General features: G+C 41.3%; 1 protein-coding gene across 1 annotated transcript in view; it reads right to left on the bottom strand.

Annotated features, from left to right (window-relative positions):
* The window catches only part of ACSM3 (acyl-CoA synthetase medium chain family member 3), a 44,836-nt gene that overhangs the window by 17,853 nt on the left and 14,470 nt on the right, over nt 1-12,513 (bottom strand). Inside the window, exons 2-4 of the mRNA XM_087815816.1 lie at nt 9,365-9,626; nt 8,335-8,545; nt 1,091-1,298 (exon numbers count right to left, since the gene is read on the bottom strand). Coding sequence (XP_087671942.1) covers nt 1,091-1,298; nt 8,335-8,545; nt 9,365-9,583 — 638 coding nt within the window. The 5' untranslated portion in view covers nt 9,584-9,626. The remainder of the gene's footprint in view (nt 1-1,090; nt 1,299-8,334; nt 8,546-9,364; nt 9,627-12,513) is intronic.

Here is a 12,513-nt window from a genome sequence, read left to right as displayed (position 1 = left end):
GCGCAAGCCAGACTGCCTGGGTGGGAACTAGCTCTGCCAGACCCTAGCATTTGACCTTGTTCATCTGTATAATCCCAGTGCCTACACCCTCGCTTATTGTGAGATTAAATGAGTTAATGTATCTCAAGTGCTTGGAATAGTTTCTGACACACAACCAGAGCCAGAGAAATGGCAGCAATTATAACATTATTTTTATTGAAACAGTACTTGGCCTTTGGTGAGAACTCAATCCCTGCTAGCTATTTTAGAGAAGGGGAGTAAATCCACAGTTGCAAGCATGCTCACACTAGAGAGGGAATCTATTGTCAGCCTGAAGCTGAGAGTAAACCAGCACATGACAAGAGCTCTAAGTGACCCCTGAAGGCATCCCAGCAGGGCTTGGACATCAGAATAATTTAGTTTTAAGTGTTGTTCATTATTGCTTCATTAAGTGTTGTTCTTATAACCTGACAGAAGTGTTGATGTCACAGGGAGTTATATACTGTAATCCGTTTTCCTGGGAGCCACTCCCAGCTCTGTGGTTGATGCTGACACACCTCCTAAATCTGAGGTAGGAATGAAGGACATACTGCCCCAGGTGCTCGGAGCCCTATTTAAAGATGGCCTTGGCTGAAGACAGCTGCCTTGTCCAAGGTCAGGACTCCTTCTAGAGACAGCCCCCGCCCATTGCTGATCAGTCTGCGCATGTCAAGGCCAGGGCCTCTTACTTTAGCTGGGGAGAGCTTTGAGGGGCTATCCAAACTCCAGAGGTCTCAGTGGGTCAGCTGAGGGCTTTTTTGGGGGTACATGGCAGATAAATTTCTTCTTTTGCCCAATCCCACATCTTTCACCTTCCTTCACAGGTGTTGATCCCAAGATAACTCCTTGATAAACTTCTTAATACAACTAATTTCTGTCTTGGGGTCTGCTCCCTGGAAATCCCAAGCTATGAAAAACACCCAAGCTCCTTCCTGCCTCAGAGTGTTGACTGTCAGCACAATGATAATCACCAACTGTTCCCTTTGCCGATCACATCACTCGTGGGTTGAGTATCTTTTCAATGTTTCCCTTCTTTTGGGGAAGCTGTTCTACAACAATTATGACTACTCACTTCATCATCTCCTTGAGATCCCCCCACCCCTCTCTGGGGTTCTGAGACACAATTAGCTTGGAGTGCAGGTTTTCACATTTAGATGCCACAGCGTCCACTGCTGGGGCCACAACTTCGTTGGTAATAATGCACTTGGCTTTTGAAGACTGCAGTCTGTAGAGGATGTCTTTCTGGGTCAGCTGAGTGGTTCCTGGAATTAAAACTGTACCTAAAGGAGCAGAAGAGAAACAATGTTTGGAAAGAAGGATTTTCTTCATCCTGTTAGTCAGGGTTGTGGAGATAGCCCCGTATATTCTATATTTCTCAGAATGGCTTCATCAATTTCCCAGGCAAGGTATCTGTCTTCCTTTCATTATTCTGCTTTTGCCTTTCATGGGATCTCAAAGCTATGACCCTTTTGACCTAAAATGAAAGGATGTTAAATGCTGGATGATTATCTTCTATCTGAAGACCATTCATACCATTCAGTTTGAAGAGGGTTTTGATTGAAAAGTATATCATTACCCAGCATTTATTGAGTACTTGAGCGCCAGGTGCTATTCCAAGTGGTTTTGCATGTTTTAACTCAATACTCACCAAAAAACCCAAACACAAAAGCTGTGAATAACTTGCCCAGCATCACCAAAGTAGAAGGTAGCCGTGCAGGGACTGAACCCTGCAGCCTGACCCCAGAGCTAGCTGTGCACTTGACCACTTCATCCCACGTCTCTTAAAATGTACATGATTGTCTTATGGTTTCTTTCCAAAGGGAAAGATTGACACATGCACCCTTTTCTGTGCTGCTACTGCCACCTGCTGTAAATTGCACTGGAAGGTGAAGTGCAAAGGCTGAGAGTATATCCTGGAGCCAGGTACTCAAATAGGTTGGCCTTGGACAAGCCACTTCATCTCCATGAGTCCCAAGTTCTGCTTTTCTGTTAAATATCTTCTCTTTTTAAACAAGACAATGTAGCAATGTTTATGAGGTTTAACTCCAAGGTTATTTCTTTAGATGTTTCACCTAGGGATAAGCAACTACCTCACACTGCCCATGATTTAAAGGCACTATCAACAAGTCAGCACTTCATGAAGAAGCACATTATTTAAACACATCACCCTTAGATAATTAATTTCAGCCAACATAATTCATATCACATCTTTTTTTTTCTTTTTTTTTAAAGTTTTAGACATGAGTTTGGGGTGCCCATGTACCCATGGTACAGTGGAACTTTCCAGCAAATATAAGGTCTGTCTCCAGCTTAAAAGGGAGGAAACATTGGAGATATGATTTGGGCCCTTAGATAATACACAGCATTGAAGGTTTAGAGTCTCTACATATCATATCTTTAAAAGAACCTATTAACAGTGATCAATCTTACCTATTAAAAATACTTCCTGTCTAATCATTCTGGGAAGCATTACATAGTTTCTTGCCAGGGAGCAAATTGTTACTTTAATAAAAAATAATCTTTCAGCCTGGCCTGTGTGGCTCAGTGGTTCAGCATCGACCCAGGAACCAAGAGGGCACCGGTTTGATTCCTGGTCAGGGCACATGCCTGGGTTTTGGCTCTCTCTCTCCCCCTTCATCTCTCTGAAATCAATTAAAAAATATACACATACATACATAAAAAAGTAAAATAAATAAATAGAAAGAAAGAAAAGTGGACTATGGAACTCTAACATATAATTTAAATGTACATGAGATTAGAGCATATAATTCTGCAAATGCAAGTAATGATTATAATAAATTAGTAATGGCTACTTAATATGATTTATTATGACAATAGAGATAATTAAAAAAATATTTTGAGGAGCATTTACTATGACAGTCATTGGAGGTCAGAGATGAATATATTATAGGCATTGCCTTTTGGGAGCCTACATAGTCCTATGAGAATGACAGATTTATGAGCAAATAGTATACCCAGACAATATAGTACAGGTTAAACAGAAATACATGTTTTTTTGGTGAGCTTAAAAAAGAAAGCACTTGCAGAGCCAGTGCACCTGATGGCCAGCTTCAGACCACACCAAAATACAATCCTACCATATCCATGGGTGGCACACTCAAGGGGCAGACTCAGAGAGCACCAAAGTCCCACTGAAGCAAGCCATGCTCCATAGTGGTATCTCCTGCAGAGCTGCTCTTCCGCTGTAGTCACAGCTGGTCCTCACAACCAGCTGGCCTGGGAGTCAATCCCTCCCAGTGCCGCCAACAGCAATCAAAGCTCAACTACAACAGACAGTGCACATCAGAGTGCCCAGCTCAGGTAAATGGGAAGGCTGAGCCACTGGTCCCTACAGGACACCTACTACACAAGGCCACTCTACCAATTCCAGAAGACATAGCAGTTCTGCCTAATATGTAGAAACAAGCAAAAGGAGGCAGCCAAAATGAGGAAACAAAGAAACATGTCACAAATGAAAGAACAGAAGAAATCTCCAGAAAAAGAACGAAATGAAATGGAAGCAAACTACCAGACACAGAGTTCAAAACAATGGTTACAAGGATGCTCAAGAAAGTTAGTGAGAACTTCAAGAAACTTAGTGAGAACATCAACATAAAAAAGGTACGGTCAGAAATGAAGGCTACACTAACTTAAATGAAGAATAATTTACAGGGAATCAACAATAGAGCAGAGGACACCAAGAATCAAATCAGCAATAGGGAATATAAGGAAGCAAACAACACCCAATCAGAACAGCAATAAGAAAAAAAGAATCCAAAAATATGAAGATAGTTTAAGGAGCCTCTGGGACAACTTCAAGAGGCCCAACTTTCATATTATTGGGGTAATAGAAGGAGAAGAGAGGGAGCAAGAAATTGAAACCCTACTTGAAAAAATAGTGACGAAAACTTCCCCTACCTACTGAAAGAAATAGACTCACAAGTCCAGGAAGCACAGAGAGTCCCAAACAAGAGGAACCCAAAGAGGCCCACACCAAGACACATCATCATTAAAATGCCAAAGGTTAAAGACAAAGAGAGAATCTTAAAAGCAGCAAGAGAAAAGCAGTTAGTTACCTACCAGGGAGCACCCATAAGACTGTCAGCCGATTTCTCAACAGAAACCTTGCAGGCCAGAAGGGAGTGGCAAGAAATATTCAAAGTGATGAAAAGCAAGAACCTACAGCCAAGATTGCTCTACCCAGCAAAGCTATCATTTAGAACTGAAGGTCAAATAAAGAGCTTCTCAGACAAGGAAAAGCTAAAGGAGTTCATCCCCCTCCAAACCAGTACTACATGAAATGTTGAAGGGTCTTCTTTAGAAGAAGAAGAAGAGGGATTAAAAAAAAATGAACAATAAAATGCCAACAAATACATATCTATCAACAATTGAATCTAAAAATCAAGATAAATGAACAAGGAGTCTAATGAACAAAATAAACTGATGAATAAAATAGAACCAGAGGTATGGAAAAGACTGATGAATCTCAGAGGGAAGAGGGGTTGGGGGGGGGGGGTTGCATGGGAAGAAATTAACCAAAGAACTTATATGCATAAATGCATTACCCACGGACACTAGGGTGGTGAAGGCCTGGGGCGGGGTGGGATCCGGGTGGAGGGGGGCAATGTGGGGGAAAAGGGGGGGACATCTGTAATACTCTCAACAATAGAGATTAAAAAAAAGAAGAAGAAAGCACCTGGAGTGGGGCATCAGGGTGGGATTGCTTGAGGAGGTGACATTAGAGCCAAGACTTGAAAGTCTACAAATAGTTATCCAAAGAAAACAGTGTGCATAAAAGCCAGGAGATGGGAAAGGTCACAAACCTCCCAGGAAAATATTTGACACCTAGTATAAGGGTGAGAAATGAGAACAATAAAGGGAAGATGGCTAGAGCCTTCCATGATATACGTGAAGTTCAGATTTTATCTGGGAGGCACTAGGGAGTAATTAAATAATGTCAAGCAGCCAATGTTGGGATAAAATGTGTTTTCTAAAAAGAACACTGACTATGGAGATGAACTGGATTGAGGGAGGATATGGGCACATACAAGACAGAATTAGGGAGACTTTGGGGGAAATCCATTCAGGAGATGGTAAGCATGTGAAGTAAAGCAATGGCAGTAAAACAGGAAAAGACAGACTCTGCAGGGCATGTAGGAAGTCAAATTTACAAGGTGCAGGAACTGACTGGGAGGAGTTGCAGATGCCTGGCTTAGACTCCAGAACAATGGCAATAATCATGAGAGGAATAAAGCCGTGCCACAGGAGCTGGGGTGGGTTGTCTGTTTGTGGTTGCACTGAGTTTTACATGACCATGCTGTTCCTATAGGAGGAGGAAAGCAGTAGGTATGAGGGTATTTAATTGTTTTTTGGGGGTGGGTTTTTTTGGCATTTTGATCAGAATTTAATTGCATTTATTGAACAATAAAGACAGAATTGGCATATAAACAATATTAACATTCCATTAACATAGCATATTTTCTATTTATTTAAGTGTTTTAAAATGTCTTTCAAAATAATATTTTTAAAATTTTCCATATTTAATGCATATCTTTAGATATATTCCTGGGTACTTATAATTCTGTTGTAATCATACATGTTTTTTATAATTTTTAAAAATTTATCTTTATTGTTGAAAGTATTACAAATGTCCCTTTTTCTTCCCCATTGACCCCCTTCATGCTGCCCCCCCCCCCCCAGGCCTTCACCACACTATTGTCTGTATCCATGACTTATGCATATATGCATGTATGTTCTTAGGTTAATCTCTCCCCACCCCTGACTTCCCTCCAAGATTCATCAGTCTGTTCCATGCTTCTGTCTCTGGATCTATCTTGTTCATCAGTTTATTTTGTTCATTAGATTCCACATATAAGTAACATCATGTGATACCTGTCTTTCTCTGACTGGCTTATTTTGCTCAGCATAATACTCTCCAGGTCCCTCCATGCTGTCTCAAAGGGTAAGAGATCCACAGCTTTTTTATCCACTCATTTACTGATGGGCACTTGGATAGTTTCCAGATGTTAACTATTGTAAATTGTGCTGCTATGAACATAGTGGTGCATATATTCATTCTGATTGGTGTTTCAGGATTCTTAGGATATATTCCTAGATGTGGGATCACTGGGTCAAATGGCAGTTTCATTTTTAATTTTTTGAGGAAACTCCACACTGTTTTCAACAGTGGCTGCACCAGTCTGCAATCCCACCATCAGTGCACTAGGGGTCCCTTTTCTCCACATCCTCACCAGCACTTGTCATTTGTTTATTTGTTGATGATAGCCATTCTGACAAGTGTGAGGTAACCACTGTCATTTTAATTTGTATCTTTCAGATGATTAGTGACTTTGAGCATTTTTTCATATGTCTCTTGGCCATTTGTATGTCCACTTTGGAGAAGTGTCTATTCAGATCCTTTGCCCATTTCTAAATTGGATAGTTTGTCTTCCTTTTTTAAAGTTGTATAATTTGTTTATATATTTTGGAAATTAACCTCTTATCAGATGTATCATTGGTAAATATGTTCTCTCATACAGTGGGTTCCCTTTCCATTTTGATGCTGGTTTCTTTTGTTGTGCAGAAGCCTTTTAATTGATGTAGTCCCATTTGTTTATTTTCTCCTTTGTTTCCCTTACCCTAGAAGATGTATGGCTAACATATTGCTATAAGAGATGTCTGAGATTTTGCTGCCTCTGGTCTCTACTAGGATTTTTATAGTTTTACAACTTAAACTTAAGTCTTTTATCCATTTTGAGTTTATTCTTGTGTTTGGTGTAAGTTGATGGTCTAGTTTCTTTTCTTTTTTTTTATGTACTTGTTCAATTTTTCCAGCACCATTTATTGAAGAAACTGTCTTTACTCCATTGAATGCTCTGGCCTCCTTTGTCAAATATTAATTGAGCGTAATGGCTTGGGATGATTTCTGGGTTCTCTGTTCTGTTTCATTGAGCTATATGTCTGTTCTTGTGCCAGTACCAGGCTGGGTTTGTTTTCGTTTTTGTTTTTAAATATCTTTATTGATTTCAGAGTGAGGAAGGGAGAGGGAGACAGAGAGACAGAGACATCAATGATGAGTGAGTCATTGATCGGCTGCGTCCTGCATGCCCCCTTCTGTGGATTGAGCCAGCAACCCAAGCATGTGCCCTGACCGGGAATTGAACCTCGATCTCCTGGATCACAGGTCGATGCTCAACTGCTGAGCCATGCCTGGCCAGGCTACCAGGCTGTTTTGATTACAGTGGCTTTGTAGTATAACTTGATATCTGGTAGTGTGATCCCTCCAACTTTGTTATTCTTTCTCCATGCTGTGGCTATTCTGGGCCTTTTTTGGTTCCACATAAATTTTTGGAATAATTGTTCTAGATCTGTGAAGTATACTGTTAGTGTTTTAATAGGATTGCATTGCATCTATAGATTACTTTGGGCAGTATAAACATTTTAATGATATTAACTCTACCAATCCATGAACATGGTATGCTCTTCCACTTGTTTATATCTTCCTGTATCTCTTTTTCCAATGTCCTGAAGTTTTCTGAGTACAGGTCTTTTACCTCCTTGCTTAAGTTTATTCCTAAATATCTTAATTTTTTGTTGCAATGGAAAGTGGGATTTTTTTTTTTTTTTTTTTTTTTAGTTTCTCCTTCTAGGAGTTCATTATTGGTGTATAAAAATGCCATTTTTTTCTGGGTGTTAATTTTGAATCCTGCTACATTGCCAAATTCACTTATTAAGTCTAGTAGTTTTTTGGTGGAATCTTTAGGGTTTTCTACGTACAATATCATGTCATCTGCGAATAATGACAGTTTTACTTCCTCCTTCTTTCTAATTTGGATGGCTTATATTTTTTCCTTCTTGTCTGCTCGCTGTGGCTAGAACTTCCAGTGCTATGTTGAATAAGAGTGGTGAAAGTGGACAACCCTGTCTTGTTCTTCTTTTTAAGGGAAATGGTTTTAGTGTTTGCCCATTGAGTATGATGTTGGCTGTAAGTTTGTCATATATGGCCTTTATTATGTTGTGGTATGATCCCTCTATTCCCACTTTGAATTTTTACCAAGAATGGATGTAGAGGCTATTTAACTGTTTGTTGGCATTCACTTAATAAAGCTATAGCATTTTGAAAAACCCACCTACTAGTTTAGGTAAAAAGATATGGCCAATTTCCAACATATTTCTAAGGTTCTAGCAAATAATACTATATTGAGTACAGTAACTCAAATCATTTACCCAAATAAATGTCTCATGATGACTTAGATGTTTTGGAAAATCCCCCATCCAACCTACTTTAAATATGATCAGTTTTCGAACATTACTCACCTGTTCGCAGACAGGCTACATTTGCAAGCCACCACTCTGGGATCCTGGGCAGAATCACAATGACCCGATCTCCCCTTTGCAGGGCACAGGCTTCTGTAAGTATACTGGCAAATTTCCTGGACAAAGATCCCAGTTCCTCAAAACTCCATCTCACTTCTTCTCCATTTCCACTTACCCACCAGAAGGCTGGATTGGAAGGTTTCTTTCCAGCCTGAGGAAAGACAATCCAGTAATAGATTTAAAGTCTGTTATCAAACTAATGGAATATTTTCTCTGAAGAAAATTTACAGGTCATTTGTTAGACTACACATGGAGTTTTGGAAATAATTCTGGAGTTCTTATTTCTAGATGCTGGAAGCCATGTCATTTCTTCTAGCATCTGCCATTTCTTATTTAGCCCAATCCCTTTATACTTATCCCCTTAGTACTGTATCTATGCCTCATGTCCTTGGAGTCACTTTTCACTCTACTCCTTTTTGTTTTTTGTTGATTTTTTTAATCCTCAACCAAGGATATTTCTTCTATTGCTTTTCAGAGAGAGTAGAAAGGAGAGAGAGAAACATCGATGTGAAAGAGACACATTGATTGGTTGCCTCCCGCACTCACCCTGATCAGGGGTGGGGATCGAGCCTGCAACCAAGGTAGGTGCCCTTGGCCAGAACTGAACCCGGGACCCTTGTCTGCGGATCTATGCTCTAACCACTTAACCAACCAAACCAGCCAGGGCCCTTTTTGTTGTTGTTGTTGTTGTTTTAAAAAAACTAACCTATAATCATACATTTTTGTAACTCCGGCTTTTTCAACCACAGAACCATTAACATATAATGGTTTTCTGTTGGGGACTGATAATCCTTTTCTGTTGGGGACTGTCCAGTGCATTTTGGATATTTAGCAACATCCCTGGCATCTATCATTAGCACACACTCTCCCTCAAGTCGTGGCAACAAAACGGTCTCCACACATTGCCAAATGTTCCCTGGGGGCAAAATCACTCCCAGTTAGGAACTATAGACCGGCCCTTGCTACATACCTTTTCCATATGGGTCCATTGGTCCAGGACGTCCTTAGCAAAGTTGAAATACTCTGGAATCTCCAGTTTGAAGTCCTTTTTCATGGACTCATAGTTGGAAAAATTCTGAGGGGTCACTGTTCTATAATCTTTATGCAACACTCTCATAGAACCAGGAACTGCTAGGCGCTGAAAACACTTGGAACGAAGTAATATCTCCATGGTGACAAGAGACAGCATCAGTTTTGTTGGATGTTTTAGCACCTGAGGTTTCCTATGAAAACTGACACACATAGAAGACAAGCAAAATGACATGTTTGTTTCTGTCCTGAAGGTAGCCATACCCCAAAGCAGCAAAGTTTCCTTCTCCCCCCTCCCTCCTTCTCCATCATCATCATCATCATCATCATCATCATCACACCATTTTCTGAGCACTCACTAAGTTCCAAACACTGTGCTCAGCGTTTTACTTACACATAATTTATCATTAAATCATCAAAGTAATCCTGTGAGGTAGATACTATTATCATCTCTGTTTACAGACAGAGAGAATGACTAGTAAGAAGCTGCTTAGTCAGCTCTGGAGGCCATAATAAAACACCATAGACTGAGGGCTTAAACAACAGACATTTCTTTCCCACAGTTCCGGAGGCCGGAAAGTCCAAGATCAGGTGCAGACCCACTTGGTTCCCTGTTTCTGGTTTGCTGATGGCTGCCTTCTCAGTGTCTTCACATGGTAGAGAAAGAGAGAGCTCTGGTCTCTTCCTCTTCTTATAAGGACACTAATCCCATCATGAGGGTCTCACCCTTGTGACCTCATCTAACCCTAATCACAGCCGAAAGGTTCCCCCTCCAAATACCATCATGTTGGGAGGACACAAACATTCAGTCTGTAACAGGAGCATTGGTTGGATTTGAACCAAGAACCGTCTGGTTCCAGCCCATTCTCTATGTTTGTATTTCTAAAGGAAAGATCTGGGTCACCAGTTACTCTCAGTGAAAGCAAGGGCTAAGTCTTCTCACCTAATCTCTTTGACCTGGATATTTCAAAGTACAGTGGTACATCGGTTTTCTAATGTAATCTGTTCTGGAAGACTGTTCAAGGTCTGAAACATTAGAAAACCGAGGGATCAACAGCCAACAGCTAGGCCTCAGGATCTTGCACTCAGCGGAAGCCATGTGGCGTGTTTGACTTCTGAGGCGTGTTCGAAAACCAAAGCATTTACTTTCCAGGTTTACGGCGTTTGTAAACTGAAATGTTCGTCAACGGAGATGTTCAAAAACTGAGGTACCACTGTAGTGCAGAAATGTCAAGGAGAGTTTTCACTGTGGGGAATTCACAGATGAAGAAACCGAGAGTGGACCAGTACCAATTAGGAACAAAAGCACCGTCAGAGATCCTCTAGCTTACAGCTGTTGTTCCCATGCTCCCATTAGGAGCCCATGCTGCTTTCGAGTCAAGGCTTGGAGCTGCACGTGCCAGAGATGTAATGATAGGGCTTCAACCTGTGGGACTTCTGTGGGGGAGGATCCTCCAGGTCACCCAGCCTCCCTGCTTCTGTGGGAAATCATTTCATCACGTTATCATTTACTTGGCTGAGATCTCATAAATGAGGCTGTTAAAAACACAGTTCTAGGGACGTTAGGGTTCACTTCTTTATACTTTCTATAATCTTCCAAATTCCCTACAATGAAACACTACTCTCACAATGATTGAATCATTTTTAACTGCAGTTCTAGCTGTGTGGTGTGTAAGGCAGTGTGGATACATGGAAGCATTTCTGTAGTGACAAACTGCCAAACAATAATTAATAGCAGATGCCAGCCACAAGTTTCACCCTAGGTGGACCTGGCCTTCGGGCACGGTGTTGCTACACTCAGCACATCGGGGGGCCCGGGTGTTTCTCCTGCCCCTCCCACCCATTTGTGTAAGGACCTTATGAGTCAGTGAGCTTGAGCCTTCTAAGATCATCTGGTTTCAGTCTCCTCATTTCCCACCTGCAAAGACAATGGGGCCCCAGAGAGTGGAAGCAACTTGCTTCCACGTGTCATAGCAGAGAACTAGAACTTCATCATTGGATTGCCATTTGAATGTCCTCTTTATTACAGTTCAATAAGATTTTAATCGAGCAGTGATTTTCAACTCTGCTTATATATTTGAATCACCAGGAAAGCTTTTTTAAAAATACTGATACCTAGGTCTTGGACCAACGAAATCTGAATCTCTTGGGGAGGGGAAGGGGGGCATCATTTTTTAAGGTTTCCTCGGAGGATTCTAATGTGCAACCATAGTTGAGAGTCACTGATATGGAGGCTGGGATCTCTGAACCAGCAGCATGTACCTCACCTGGAGGCCAGCTAGAAATGCATATTCTCAGGCCCCAGTTCACACTTTACCAATGTGGAGGAAAACAGGCCCTCTGCCAGAGTTGTCCCGAAGACTAAATGAGACGATGCCTGCAAAGTGCCTGTCATGGTGCCTTGCAGGTCAATACCTACTAGAACAGGGACTGGCAAACTTTCTCTGTAAAGGGCCAGATAGTAAATAGTTTAGGCTTTGAGGGCCACATAGCCTCTGTTGCGACTGCTCAGCTCTGGTTGGGATAGCCACTGACAATACAGAAACCAAAGGGCATTGCTGTGTTCCCCCAAAACTGGTGTCTGGACACTGAAACTTGAATCTCACGTGTCATGAATTATTCCTCTTGATTTTTTTCAAATATTTTAAAATGTAAAAACCATTCTTGGGTCACAGTCTGCACAAAAACAGTTGGAGGGCTGGATTCGCCCTGGGGCCTTAGTTTGCTGACCTTTGCACTACAAAGTAAATGCTATGAGGATCCAGCCTAGTCTTTTATGTTCATGGTACTATCCCTGGGAATGATAACAGTTTGGTCCTAGGAGGTGCTTAATAAATATATTTTGAGTGAACGAATTACTTTAATTAAGAAGGAAGAACTTCCAGCCAGGCCGGGTGTGGCTCCTTTGATCCAGGAGGTCATGGTTCAATTCCCAGTCAGGACACATGCCCAGGCTGTGGGCTCGATCCCTGGTGGGGGGCATGCAGGAGGCAGCGGATCAATGACAACTCTCTCATCATTGATGTTTCAACTCTCTTTCTCCCTCTCCCTTCCTCTCTCTGAAATCAATAAGGATATATATAAAAAAAG

Source organism: Miniopterus natalensis, chromosome 3 (genome assembly GCF_054644295.1).
Source record: "Miniopterus natalensis isolate mMinNat1 chromosome 3, mMinNat1.hap1, whole genome shotgun sequence".
Lineage (NCBI taxonomy): Eukaryota > Metazoa > Chordata > Mammalia > Chiroptera > Miniopteridae > Miniopterus > Miniopterus natalensis.
Note: the sequence above shows the minus strand (reverse complement) of the source record. Positions and strands in the feature narration are given on the sequence as shown.